Below are 14,842 nucleotides of genomic sequence, written 5' to 3'. Positions count from 1 at the left end.
GCTTGAGTTATTTGACCATATATATAGATTTATGAGAATAACAACAGGTTTCACGTTGCGAACCCTTTAATAATGATATTTTATAAAGGTGTTTATAATGGTCTTCTATTGTGATGTGTCACCAGGTGCTCCAGGGGCTGAGGCTGCTGGCCCTGACTCTCCCCAAGCTGGAGGCTCCTCTCCGGGGCTTGGTGATCAGGCGAGTCCTGAGGCCTCTGGAGGGGTTGGTCCTAGAAGGCCGCAGAGCAGTCACACAGCCTCTAATGGACGTCCTACTGGCTACGTACAGGTGTGTTTGGTGATCTGACGGAATTATGGGATGTTTGATTGTGAACATCGCTTATGTTTCCAAGGTAACCAGGTTGTTACGTCAACGTGCTGTTTATTTAGTACTAAAAAGGAGGGGGGGAAATCACTGAAACAGGGAGGGACTACATGGACTTGTCCAATAAGATTAGTCTCCTTAGTCTCTCTGTCCTCACTCAGTCATACACACACACACACACCTTGTAATATGAACATTTAACGTAAGATTGTTCAATAAGATTGTCAAGTTTTGTTTTGCAGGTCCGGTCCGTGTGACTCCAGACTCGTCTCTCTGATGGCGTCCATGTTGAACTCCCAGAATCCCTCTGACGCTGCGCTGTGTGCCGCCGCCACCCTCCATCCGGAGGAGACCTGGTAACAGACACACTGAACATATTTATTCTATTCCGTGGCGTAGCTGACTGACTAACTGGGTATCGTTTCAGTCCTCCAGGCCTCAGACAGAAGGGCGTAGCTGACTGACTAACTGGGTATCGTTTCAGTCCTCCAGGCCTCAGACAGAAGGTCGTAGCTGACTGACTAACGGGGTATCGTTTCAGTCCTCCAGGCCTCAGACAGAAGGTCGTAGCTGACTGACTAACTGGGTATCGTTTCAGTCCTCCAGGCCTCAGACAGAAGGTCGTAGCTGACTGACTAACTGGGTATCGTTTCAGTCCTCCAGGCCTCAGACAGAAGGTCGTAGCTGACTGACTAACTGGGTATCGTTTCAGTCCTCCAGGCCTCAGACAGAAGGTCGTAGCTGACTGACTAACGGGGTATTGTTTCAGTCCTCCAGGCCTCAGACAGAAGGTCGTAGCTGACTGACTAACGGGGTATCAGTCCTCCAGGTCTCAGACAGAAGGTCGTAGCTGTTCTACTGACTAACGGGGTATCGTTTCAGTCCTCCAGGCCTCAGACAGAAGGTCGTAGCTGTTCTACTGACTAACGGGGTATCGTTTCAGTCCTCCAGGCCTCAGACAGAAGGTCGTAGCTGACTGACTAACTGGGTATCGTTTCAGTCCTCCAGGCCTCAGACAGAAGGTCGTAGCTGACTGACTAACAGGGTATCGTTTCAGTCCTCCAGGCCTCAGACAGAAGGTCGTAGCTGACTGACTAACTGGGTATCGTTTCAGTCCTCCAGGCCTCAGACAGAAGGTCGTAGCTGACTGACTAACAGGGTATCGTTTCAGTCCTCCAGGCCTCAGACAGAAGGTCGTAGCTGACTGACTAACTGGGTATCGTTTCAGTCCTCCAGGCCTCAGACAGAAGGTCGTAGCTGACTGACTAACTGGGTATCGTTTCAGTCCTCCAGGTCTCAGACAGAAGGTCGTAGCTGACTGACTAACTGGGTATCGTTTCAGTCCTCCAGGTCTCAGACAGAAGGTCGTAGCTGACTGACTAACTGGGTATCGTTTCAGTCCTCCAGGTCTCAGACAGAAGGTCGTAGCTGACTGACTAACTGGGTATCGTTTCAGTCCTCCAGGCCTCAGACAGAAGGTCGTAGCTGACTGACTAACGGGGTATCGTTTCAGTCCTCCAGGCCTCAGACAGAAGGTCGTAGCTGACTGACTAACGGGGTATCGTTTCAGTCCTCCAGGCCTCAGACAGAAGGTCGTAGCTGACTGACTAACGGGGTATCGTTTCAGTCCTCCAGGCCTCAGACAGAAGGTCGTAGCTGACTGACTAACGGGGTCTCGTTTCAGTCCTCCAGGTCTCAGACAGAAGGTCGTAGCTGACTGACTAACTGGGTATCGTTTCAGTCCTCCAGGCCTCAGACAGAAGGTCGTAGCTGACTGACTAACGGGGCATCGTTTCAGTCCTCCAGGCCTCAGACAGAAGGTCGTAGCTGACTGACTAACTGGGTATCGTTTCAGTCCTCCAGGCCTCAGACAGAAGGTCGTAGCTGACTGACTAACTGGGTATCGTTTCAGTCCTCCAGGCCTCAGACAGAAGGTCGTAGCTGACTGGCTAACGGGGTATCGTTTCAGTCCTCCAGGCCTCAGGCAGAAGGTCGTAGCTGACTGACTAACTGGGTATCGTTTCAGTCCTCCAGGCCTCAGACAGAAGGTCGTAGCTGACTGACTAACTGGGTATCGTTTCAGTCCTCCAGGCCTCAGGCAGAAGGTCGTAGCTGACTGACTAACTGGATATCATTTCAGTCCTCCAGGCCTCAGACAGAAGGTCGTAGCTGACTGACTAACGGGGTATCGTTTCAGTCCTCCAGGCCTCAGGCAGAAGGTCGTAGCTGACTGACTAACTGGGTATCGTTTCAGTCCTCCAGGTCTCAGACAGAAGGTCGTAGCTGACTGACTAACGGGGTCTCGTTTCAGGCCTCAGACAGAAGGTCGTAGCTGACTGACTAACTGGGTATCGTTTCAGTCCTCCAGGCCTCAGGCAGAAGGTCGTAGCTGACTGACTAACTGGATATCATTTCAGTCCTCCAGGCCTCAGACAGAAGGTCGTAGCTGACTGACTAACGGGGTATCGTTTCAGTCCTCCAGGCCTCAGACAGAAGGTCGTAGCTGACTGACTAACTGGGTATCGTTTCAGTCCTCCAGGTCTCAGACAGAAGGTCGTAGCTGACTGACTAACGGGGTCTCGTTTCAGGCCTCAGACAGAAGGTCGTAGCTGACTGACTAACTGGGTATCGTTTCAGTCCTCCAGGCCTCAGGCAGAAGGTCGTAGCTGACTGACTAACGGGGTATCGTTTCAGTCCTCCAGGCCTCAGACAGAAGGTCGTAGCTGACTGACTAACGGGGTATCGTTTCAGTCCTCCAGGCCTCAGACAGAAGGTCGTAGCTGACTGACTAACTGGGTATCGTTTCAGTCCTCCAGGCCTCAGACAGAAGGTCGTAGCTGACTGACTAACTGGGTATCGTTTCAGTCCTCCAGGCCTCAGACAGAAGGTCGTAGCTGACTGACTAACGGGGTATCGTTTCAGTCCTCCAGGCCTCAGACAGAAGGTCGTAGCTGACTGACTAACTGGGTCTCGTTTCAGTCCTCCAGGTCTCAGACAGAAGGTCGTAGCTGACTGACTAACTGGGTATCGTTTCAGTCCTCCAGGCCTCAGACAGAAGGTCGTAGCTGACTGACTAACTGGGTATCGTTTCAGTCCTCCAGGCCTCAGACAGAAGGTCGTAGCTGACTGACTAACTGGGTATCGTTTCAGTCCTCCAGGCCTCAGACAGAAGGTCGTAGCTGACTGACTAACGGGGTATCGTTTCAGTCCTCCAGGCCTCAGACAGAAGGTCGTAGCTGACTGACTAACTGGGTATCGTTTCAGTCCTCCAGGTCTCAGACAGAAGGTCGTAGCTGACTGATTAACGGGGTATCGTTTCAGTCCTCCAGGTCTCAGACAGAAGGTCGTAGCTGACTGACTAACTGGGTATCGTTTCAGTCCTCCAGGCCTCAGACAGAAGGTCGTAGCTGACTGACTAACGGGGTATCGTTTCAGTCCTCCAGGTCTCAGACAGAAGGTCGTAGCTGACTGACTAACGGGGTATCGTTTCAGTCCTCCAGGTCTCAGACAGAAGGTCGTAGCTGACTGACTAACTGGGTATCGTTTCAGTCCTCCAGGTCTCAGACAGAAGGTCGTAGCTGACTGACTAACGGGGTATCGTTTCAGTCCTCCAGGTCTCAGACAGAAGGTCGTAGCTGACTGACTAACTGGGTATCGTTTCAGTCCTCCAGGCCTCAGACAGAAGGTCGTAGCTGACTGACTAACTGGGTATCGTTTCAGTCCTCCAGGCCTCAGACAGAAGGTCGTAGCTGACTGACTAACTGGGTATCGTTTCAGTCCTCCAGGTCTCAGACAGAAGGTCGTAGCTGACTGACTAACTGGGTATCGTTTCAGTCCTCCAGGTCTCAGACAGAAGGTCGTAGCTGACTGACTAACTGGGTATCGTTTCAGTCCTCCAGGCCTCAGGCAGAAGGTCGTAGCTGACTGACTAACTGGGTATCGTTTCAGTCCTCCAGGCCTCAGACAGAAGGTCGTAGCTGACTGACTAACGGGGTATCGTTTCAGTCCTCCAGGCCTCAGGCAGAAGGTCGTAGCTGACTGACTAACGGGGTATCGTTTCAGTCCTCCAGGTCTCAGACAGAAGGTCGTAGCTGACTGACTAACTGGGTATCGTTTCAGTCCTCCAGGTCTCAGACAGAAGGTCGTAGCTGACTGACTAACTGGGTATCGTTTCAGTCCTCCAGCTCTCAGACAGAAGGTCGTAGCTGACTGACTAACTGGGTATCGTTTCAGTCCTCCAGGTCTCAGACAGAAGGTCGTAGCTGACTGACTAACTGGGTATCGTTTCAGTCCTCCAGGTCTCAGACAGAAGGTCGTAGCTGACTGACTAACTGGGTATCGTTTCAGTCCTCCAGGTCTCAGACAGAAGGTCGTAGCTGACTGATTAACTGGGTATCGTTTCAGTCCTTCAGGTCTCAGACAGAAGGTCGTAGCTGACTGACTAACTGGGTATCGTTTCAGTCCTCCAGGCCTCAGGCAGAAGGTCGTAGCTGACTGACTAACTGGGTATCGTTTCAGTCCTCCAGGTCTCAGACAGAAGGTCGTAGCTGACTGACTAACTGGGTATCGTTTCAGTCCTTCAGGCCTCAGGCAGAAGGTCGTAGCTGACTGACTAACTGGGTATCGTTTCAGTCCTCCAGGCCTCAGACAGAAGGTCGTAGCTGACTGACTAACGGGGTATCGTTTCAGTCCTCCAGGCCTCAGGCAGAAGGTCGTAGCTGACTGACTAACTGGGTATCGTTTCAGTCCTCCAGGTCTCAGACAGAAGGTCGTAGCTGACTGACTAACTGGGTATCGTTTCAGTCCTCCAGGCCTCAGACAGAAGGTCGTAGCTGACTGACTAACGGGGTATCGTTTCAGTCCTCCAGGCCTCAGGCAGAAGGTCGTAGCTGACTGACTAACGGGGTATCGTTTCAGTCCTCCAGGCCTCAGACAGAAGGTCGTAGCTGACTGACTAACGGGGTATCGTTTCAGTCCTCCAGGTCTCAGACAGAAGGTCGGAGCTGTTCTACTGACACCTCTACAGATGGTTACTGGAGTAACTCTGCTGGACGGGTCCAATGACAGACACACGGGTCAACAGACTGACCACAGACACACTGATGGACAGACTGACCACAGACACACTGATCAACAGATCGACCACAGACACACTGATGGACAGGCTGACCACAGACACACTGATCAACAGACTGACCACAGACACACGGGTCAACAGATCGACCACAGACACACTGATGGACAGGCTGACCACAGACACACTGATCAACAGACTGACCACAGACACACGGGTCAACAGACTGACCACAGACACACTGATGGACAGGCTGACCACAGACACACTGATCAACAGACTGACCACAGACACACGGGTCAACAGACTGACCACAGACACACGGGTCAACAGACTGACCACAGACACACGGGTCAACAGACTGACCACAGACACACGGGTCAACAGACTGACCACAGACACACGGGTCAACAGACTGACCACAGACACACGGGTCAACAGACTGACCACAGACACACGGGTCAACAGACTGACCACAGACACACGGGTCAACAGACTGACCACAGACACACGGATCAACAGACTGACCACAGACAGGCTGAAGAAGACCAGGACAGACACACTGACCAGGACAGACAGGCTGAAGAAGACCAGGACAGACAGACGGAGGGTTGTAGCTCTCTCTCTCTCCTGCTGGATCATCTCAACCACAAACCCTCCTGTATCTCTCTGCTCTGCGTCTCTGTGTCCAGCGCTCCCTACATAACAGACGTGGTAAGAGTCTGTCCTTCTCCACTGCTCTGTGTGTCCAGCGCTCCCTACATAACAGACGTGGTAAGAGTCTGTCCTTCTCCACTGCTCTGCGTCTCTGTGTCCAGCGCTCCCTACATAACAGACGTGGTAAGAGTCTGTCCTTCTCCACTGCTCTGTGTCTCTGTGTCCAGCGCTCCCTACATAACAGACGTGGTAAGAGTCTGTCCTTCTCCACTGCTCTGTGTGTCCAGCGCTCCCTACATAACAGACGTGGTAAGAGTCTGTCCTTCTCCACTGCTCTGTGTGTTTGTCACTGTGTACAACACCTGTTTTATGGCCCTTAGAGGCGGATAGCATATCCCATAGTAGTAGAGGGATTTACAATTGTCACTACCTGAATTTGGGGGCGGCTGGACGAACCCCCCTCTTTTTCATATGGTCCTTCAATCTCTCTTTCTCTCTCTCTGTCTGTCTGTCTCTCTCTCTCTCTCTCTCTCTCTCTCTGTCTGTCTCTGTCTGTCTCTCTGTCTGTCTCTGTCTGTCTCTCTCTGTCTCTCTCTCTCTGTCTCTCTCTCTCTGTCTCTCTCTGTCTCTCTCTCAGGAGTCATCTGCCTCTGTCATCCTTGCTGTGGTGTCACTCCTGAGGATCTGTAACGGCCACTCACCCGAGAGCAAGGCTGCTATTGGCTGTAGCAAAGCGTCCACCAACCTGATTGGCTGCAGCAAGGTCCAGAGGTGTGGCCTAGACTCCCTGGCTAGCCTAAGCACCTGCCCTGGTGAGAATCTAGACTCTGGGAGCGTGTTCAGGAATACAATCATGTTTAAAAGCGTTTAAAAAATTAATTAAAAAAAAGCGTTGTTGTTTTAGGAGCTGTGGAGCGGGCGGTGGAGGTGTTCCGTGTTCTAGTGCAGAACCTACAGAACCCTGACTCAGACCCCACCGTGAGACACACCTTACAGACAGCCAATCACAACATCTAACTCAGTTTGGTTTCTCTCCCGTCTCTCCTAGTTTCCTAGTTGACTAATGACCACTGTGTGTGTGTGTTCCTTCTTGCGTACTGTGTCTCCTGTGTTCAGGTGCTCCAGAAGAACTACCAGGCCATGTTGAGGTGGCTTAGTGTGTCTGCAGAGTCTTCCTCACTGGCTGATCTGGTCAATGAAGGTACAGAGAGAACCAATCAAACATCAATATATCTGCTCAGATGTTTCTGTCGCTTAACAGATATTTATACTGACGAGTGTGTGTGTTTTTCCTGTATGTGTGTGTCGTAACAGACCTCCTTCCCGTGCTAAAGAAGTGTGTGTGTGTGTGTGTGTGTGTGTGTGTGTGTGTGTGTGTGTGTGTGTGTGTGTGTGTGTGTGTGTGTGTGTGTGTGTGTGTTGTAACAGACCTCCTTCCTGTGCTAAAGAAGCGTGTGTGTGTGTGTGTGTGTGTGTGTGTGTGTGTGTGTGTGTGTGTGTGTGTGTGTGTGTGTGTGTGTGTGTTGTAACAGATCTCCTTCCTGTGCTAAAGAAGCGTGTGTGTGTGTGTGTGTGTGTGTGTGTGTGTGTGTTGTAACAGATCTCCTTCCCGTGCTAAAGAAGCGTGTGTGTGACGTGCGTTGGGAGGTCCGGGACTCCACTCTAGAGTTCCTCGGCCGGCTGTGTGAGGCGTTACGCTGCACTGTCACTCCTATCCTGCTGGAGGCGCTGTGTGATCAGGAGAGCTATGTGAGGGCGACTGCCATCTCTGCCCTGGCCAGGACTCTCAGTGACCAGCAGGGGGAGCCAGGGAACCGGACACAGGTGAGACTCTGACCTACACATTTAATTTACTGTATAACGGATGCCCCGCTTCACATTTCTCAAAATATAAATATACATATTTTTTTTAATAATTAAGATTTGCTTAATTCGTATATACCTAATCTTTTAAACAATACATTTTTGACGAATCAAATTATTCGATTCGCCATTGTAGTAGTTGTAATTCGGTTCCATCGCGGTGAATCGAATCTAAAATAATAATTAGTGAATCGAATCAAAAATAATAATTAGTGAATCGCAAACAGCTGTAGTGTTTGTGTTGATGCTCTAGTGGACAGAGAGTTGATGGGACACGTGGGTGATACTAGTCAGTCTGGAGTCAACACTTCCATGGTCGGATATACTGAGCCTTCAGAGAGGACTGTCCAATCCTAGGTCAGATATACTGAGCCTTTAGAGAGGACTGTCCAATCCTAGGTCAGATATACTGAGCCTTTAGAGAGGACTGTCCAATCCTAGGTCAGATATACTGAGCCTTCAGAGAGGACTGTCCAATCCTAGGTCAGATATACTGAGCCTTTAGAGAGGACTGTCCAATCCTAGGTCAGATATACTGAGCCTTCAGAGAGGACTGTCCAATCCCAGGTCAGATATACTGAGCCTTCAGAGAGGACTGTCCAATCCTAGGTCAGATATACTGAGCCTTTAGAGAGGACTGTCCAATCCTAGGTCAGATATACTGAGCCTTTAGAGAGGACTGTCCAATCCTAGGTCAGATATACTGAGCCTTCAGAGAGGACTGTCCAATCCCAGGTCAGATATACTGAGCCTTCAGAGAGGACTGTCCAATCCCAGGTCAGATATACTGAGCCTTCAGAGAGGACTGTCCAATCCTAGGTCAGATATACTGTGTACTGAGCCTTCAGAGAGGACTGTCCAATCCTAGGTCAGATATACTGAGCCTTCAGAGAGGACTGTCCAATCCTAGATCAGATATACTGAGCCTTCAGAGAGGACTGTCCAATCCTAGGTCAGATATACTGTGTACTGAGCCTTCAGAGAGGACTGTCCAATCCCAGGTCAGATATACTGAGCCTTCAGAGAGGACTGTCCAATCCTAGATCAGATATACTGTGTACTGAGCCTTCAGAGAGGACTGTCCAATCCCAGGTCAGATATACTGAGCCTTCAGAGACGACTGTCCAATCCTAGGTCAGATATACTGAGCCTTCAGAGACGACTGTCCAATCCTAGGTCAGATATACTGAGCCTTCAGAGAGGACTGTCCAATCCCAGGTCAGATATACTGAGCCTTCAGAGGGGACTGTCCAATCCCAGGTCAGATATACTGAGCCTTCAGAGAGGACTGTCCAATCCTAGGTCAGATATACTGAGCCTTCAGAGAGGATTGTCCAATCCCAGGTCAGATATACTGAGCCTTCAGAGAGGACTGTCCAATCCTAGGTCAGATATACTGAGCCTTCAGAGAGGACTGTCCAATCCTTGGTCAGATATACTGAGCCTTCAGAGAGGACTGTCCAATCCTAGGTCAGATATACTGAGCCTTCAGAGAGGACTGTCCAATCCCAGGTCAGATATACTGAGCCTTCAGAGAGGACTGTCCAATCCTAGGTCAGATATACTGAGCCTTCAGAGAGGACTGTCCAATCCCAGGTCAGATATACTGAGCCTTCAGAGAGGACTGTCCAATCCTAGGTCAGATATACTGTGTACTGAGCCTTCAGAGAGGATTATCCAATCCTTGGTCAGATATACTGAGCCTTCAGAGAGGACTGTCCAATCCCAGGTCAGATATACTGAGCCTTCAGAGAGGACTGTCCAATCCCAGGTCAGATATACTGAGCCTTCAGAGAGGACTGTCCAATCCTAGGTCAGATATACTGAGCCTTCAGAGAGGACTGTCCAATCCCAGGTCAGATATACTGAGCCTTCAGAGAGGATTGTCCAATCCCAGGTCAGATATACTGAGCCTTCAGAGAGGACTGTCCAATCCTAGGTCAGATATACTGAGCCTTCAGAGAGGACTGTCCAATCCCAGGTCAGATATACTGAGCCTTCAGAGAGGACTGTCCAATCCTTGGTCAGATATACTGAGCCTTCAGAGAGGACTGTCAAATCCTAGGTCAGATATACTGTGTACTGTCAGATATACTGTGTACTGTCAGATATACTGTGTACTGTCAGATATACTGTGTACAGTCAGATATACGGTGTACTGTCAGATATACTGTGTACTGTCAGATATACTGTGTACTATCAGATATACTGTGTACTATCAGATATACAGGCAAAATCCTAGAGGAAAACCTGGTTCAGTCTGCTTTCCACCAAACACTGGGAGATTAATTCACCTTTCAGCAGGACAATAACCTAAAACACAAGGACAAATATACACTGGAGTTGCTTACCAAGAAGACAGTGAATGTTCCTGAGTGGCTTAGATAGATTTGACTTAAATCTACTTGAATTCTTTTTATTTTTTTTATTTTTTTACCTTTATTTAACCAGGTAGGCAAATTGAGAACACGTTCTCATTTACAATTGCGACCTGGCCAAGATAAAGCAAAGCAGTTCGACACATACAACAACACATAGTTACACGTGGAGTAAAACAAACATACAGTCAATAATACAGAAGAAAAATAAGTCTATATTCAATATGAGCAAGTGAGGTGAGATAAGGTCGCAATTGTAAATGAGAACGTGTTCTCAATTTGCCTACCTGGTTAAATAAAGGTGAAATAAAAAAAATATATAAAAAAAAAATAAGGGAGGTGAAGGCAAACAATATATATATATAAATAAATAAAAATATAAAAAGGCCATGGTGGCGAAGTAAATACAATATAGCAAGTAAAAAATAACACTGGAATGGTTGGTTTGCAGTGGAAGAAGGTGCAAAGTAGAGATAGAAATAATAATAATAATATTAATATAAAATATTATTATTATTAATATATTATATTAATATATAATATATTAATATTACTATTAATAATAATAATATTAATAATGTTATTATTATTATTAATAATAATAATAATCGATTTCAAGACCTGAAAATGGTTGTCTAGCAATGATCAACAACCAATTTGATAGATCTTGAAGAATTTTGAAAATAATAATGGACAAATATTGTACAATCCAGGTGTGTAAAGCTCTTAGAGACTCACCCAGAAAGACTCATAGCTGTAATCACTGCCAAGGGTGATTCTAACATGTATTGACTCAGGGGTGTCAATACTTATGTAAATTAGATATTTCTGTATTTCATTTTCAAAGAATTTGCAAAGAAATCTAAATAAAACATGTTTTCACTTTGTTATTATGGGGTAAATAACGTTCACTTGACAAAAAGTGTCGTCCTCCACGTGTCGCAATGGGATTTGCGACACGTGAAGCTATTAGCGGCCGTTGCTATATCGACGGCGTGACGACCTGACGATTCGGCAACTTTCAAAACGACGTTCTTTTCATCCCCGCTATGTAAACAAAGATGGTTTCCTCAGGAATTTCACTGCTGAAAATAGTTTTCTTTACCTAATAAGATGCAAACATTACTTCAAACTACTTTTGTTGACGTTTCAACATCATGAAATCCACGTCTTAAACGTTGCTCTGTTTTCCCGAAATAGCAAATTAAAACGTGTCGTCTGCTTGACACATCGTTACTTACCTCACAGATCACAAAGTCGGCTAATTTCCTCTCCATTCATATACAAGTCTGTTTGAGTCATATACACTGGCTTGTCTGGCTGTCATGTATTTATTTAGAGAATTCCCTGGTCTGTCTGCACTAAAATAATATTAAGAAGAAGAAGAAGAATAACAATATTAAAAATAATAATAATAATAATAATAACAATAACAATATTTATAATAACAATAATAATATGAATAATAACAATATTAATAATATTAATAATAACAATAACAATATTAGTAATATGAATAATAACAATAATAGTAATAATAACAATATCAATAATAGTATTAATACTAATACTAATAATATTAACAAAAATAATATTTCAGTTAGTTCTCTATGATGGATGTTGTATATGTCACATAGCTCATCAGCATTACCCTTGGTGGTGTAGTATATATGTACCTTCTGTGGGTCCCTGGATACAACAGTGAATAACGTTGAACTAACTAAACACCATCAAAGGGATTCCTTACAGGTGACAACAATCAACACCGCAGGGTGAAACAGCTGTTTTTCCCCTCAGGCCTCCAGTGGTCCTCTGATGTGGTTAAAGCATTTTTGTGGACTTATAACAGATATTATTTTGGTACTTTTATACACAAAAAAAGTGCGAATTTTTTGTGATAACCTGGAAAAATCAAACAGAGAAAACAGAATTTGGGGAGAAAATCGATATAGACCCCTATAAATATGAATAAAACAGAACGTTTCCTGGAGAAAATGTGTTTTTTTAATGTATCTTTATTTAACTAGGCAAGTCAGTTAAGAACAAATTCTTATTTACAATGACGGTTTAGGAAAGGTGGGTTAACTGCCTTGTTCAGGGGCAGAACGACACATTTTTACCTTGTCGGCTCGGGGATTCGATCTTGCAACCTTTCGGTTACTAGTCCAACACTCTAACCACTAGGCTACCTGTCGCCCCTGTGAGCTTCAGCTGTCCAAACATATTGTATAGTAGTGGATATGTGGTAAATATAGAATTCAATAGAAGCTGAAGAAGTTCAGTAACAATATATATATATATTAATATCTCTTCTGCTATATATTTTAGCACATCAATTATGAACAATCATATATCTATGCCTCTGAAAGATGTACTGTGACTAAAACTGGTCTGGGAAATGCTTTCAGTGGTTCTGTCCAACACCTGATACCAATGTAGTAGTTTAGGAGGGGGGGGGGGGGGGGTACTCTAGGGGGGTACCCTGACTGGGATTCAAACCCTGGTCCCTGTGACTGTCATTTCAAAACTTGCGATCCTCGCTACATGACCCACGTTTCAAGTAGGTTAACCCTATTGGCACGATGCATAGGGGGTTCGTCTGTTACACCAGAGACACAGGTTCTAAAAGGCTGAAATCTCTCGTGGTGAGGTGGGTTGTGGTGTTGAGGGTGTTGTGTTGTAGTGGTGTGAGTGTTTACTGTTGTAACAAAGGGTCCATATTTTGGTGTTCATCATGATGATTGTATTCCCGTTATACAGGTAACTGTTGTTACCGTTATACAGTTAACTGTTGTTACCGTTATACAGTTAACTGTTGTTACCGTTATACAGTTAACTGTCGTTACCGTTATACAGTTAACTGTTGTTACCGTTATACAGTTAACTGTTGTTACCATTACCGTTATGCAGTTAACTGTTGTTACCGTTACCGTTATACAGTTAACTGTTGTTACCGTTATGCAGTTAACTGTTGTTACCGTTATACAGTTAACTGTTGTTACCGTTATACAGTTAACTGTTGTTACCGTTATACAGTTAACTGTTGTTACCGTTATACAGTTAACTGTTGTTACCGTTATACAGTTAACTGTTGTTACCGTTATACAGTTAACTGTTGTTACCGTTATACAGTTAACTGTTGTTACCGTTATACAGGTAACTGTTGTTACCGTTATACAGGTAACTGTTGTTACTGTGTGTTCTCTCCAGGAGGAGACTCGGGGTCAGTTACTAGACATCCTGTCTCAGGATTCAGAGGTCTTCCCCAGACGTGCTGTGGTCCAGTTCTTCATCAGCTGGCTAAAGACACACCCATCATCTTCCTCCTCCTCATCGCTGCGTTCTGTCCTATCGCTGGGCAGCACTGATCTGGACTGGGAGGTCAAAGTTCACACCCTGGAGCTGGTTGAGCTCCTGATGGAGGAAACACTTCCAGGTCACCAGGGGTCAGAGCTGGGGTCAGCTCCTCCCTCTTACGGTGGCTCTGGCGGGACAAACCTACTAACACACACTGACCTCACACACCCCTACGCTGTGACGCCAAGCCAGCCCTCACCCCTTCTGACACACACCACAACTGACACACACACACCCCCAACACACACACCCCCAACACACCCGTCTGTAGTGTGTGGTCTGTCTCGGTTGGTGGACCTAGGTGTTGTAACAGCGTTACTCAACGGCCTGTTTGATTGTGACAGACCTGTAGCTTTAAAAGCCTGTAGTCTGTTGCTACGACTACGAGACGCGGTATGTGTCCCCCGGTCACTAGGGAAAGGTTCTATGACCACTGACGACACAACAGTTGCCAAGGTGACTTTTGACCTGAGGGGTCAGGTTTGGGAGCGGGAGGTCACGAGGAAGTTACAGGAGAAGAGAGGATCTGATTGGGTTAAAGAGTCCAGGGAAGTAGGTTGTGATAGGCCGAACAGGAACAGAGTTTCTGATAGGACAGACGGGGCTGGTTCCGAAGCCTGCGATAGGTCGACGGGGAAGAGTGTGTGTGAAGGTAGCGCGAGGGTGTGTGAGGTGCTGTGGTCGTTGGGTCTAGAGGAGAGACAGAGTGTGTCGTCGCAGAGCAGTGACCATGTCCAGAACTCACCCCTCTCTCTATTGGAGGACATCCTGAACGCTACAGACTCATCACACACTGACGAGGTTATAGTAGACTGTTACTGACCGACACACGTTGTGATGGACTAACACGGTTTTATTTGTGATGATTGTTTCTCCTCTGTACGTTGACTAGTGAATACTGTCGTTAGAATTCCATTGGGACTTAACTCTTGATCATCCACCTGCCAGGAAAATAAATAAAGATACTGTTTTGATATTTCAAACCACCGGTGTCAACGTTTTCCTGACTTGGTATGTTGAACAATGTTGTGAGTGAGTGAGTGAGTGAGTGAGTGAGTTGAGTGAGTGAGTGAGGAGAGAGTGGAGAGAGAGAGTGAGTGAGTGAGCGAGGAGAGAGAGAGTGAGTGAGTAAGCAGCGTGGTGATCCCCTTCTCTACATTGTGATTCCCTTCTCCCTGTTGGACACGG

At 46.8% G+C, this 14,842-nt stretch overlaps 1 protein-coding gene across 1 annotated transcript in view; it reads left to right on the top strand.

Annotated features, from left to right (window-relative positions):
* Positions 1-14,637, top strand: part of LOC129845702 (BRCA1-associated ATM activator 1-like) — a 29,964-nt gene extending 15,327 nt beyond the window's left edge. The window contains exons 6-13 of the mRNA XM_055913587.1: positions 126-289; positions 568-681; positions 5,300-6,113; positions 6,694-6,868; positions 6,961-7,034; positions 7,173-7,257; positions 7,657-7,880; positions 13,508-14,637. Coding sequence (XP_055769562.1) covers positions 126-289; positions 568-681; positions 5,300-6,113; positions 6,694-6,868; positions 6,961-7,034; positions 7,173-7,257; positions 7,657-7,880; positions 13,508-14,476 — 2,619 coding nt within the window. The 3' untranslated portion in view covers positions 14,477-14,637. The remainder of the gene's footprint in view (positions 1-125; positions 290-567; positions 682-5,299; positions 6,114-6,693; positions 6,869-6,960; positions 7,035-7,172; positions 7,258-7,656; positions 7,881-13,507) is intronic.
* Positions 14,638-14,842: the final 205 nt, after the last annotated feature.

This window comes from Salvelinus fontinalis, unplaced genomic scaffold (genome assembly GCF_029448725.1).
Source record: "Salvelinus fontinalis isolate EN_2023a unplaced genomic scaffold, ASM2944872v1 scaffold_0341, whole genome shotgun sequence".
In the NCBI taxonomy this organism is placed as follows: Eukaryota; Metazoa; Chordata; class Actinopteri; order Salmoniformes; family Salmonidae; genus Salvelinus; species Salvelinus fontinalis.
The sequence above is the reverse complement of the archived record's forward strand: the minus strand, read 5'-3'. Positions and strand labels throughout refer to the sequence as shown.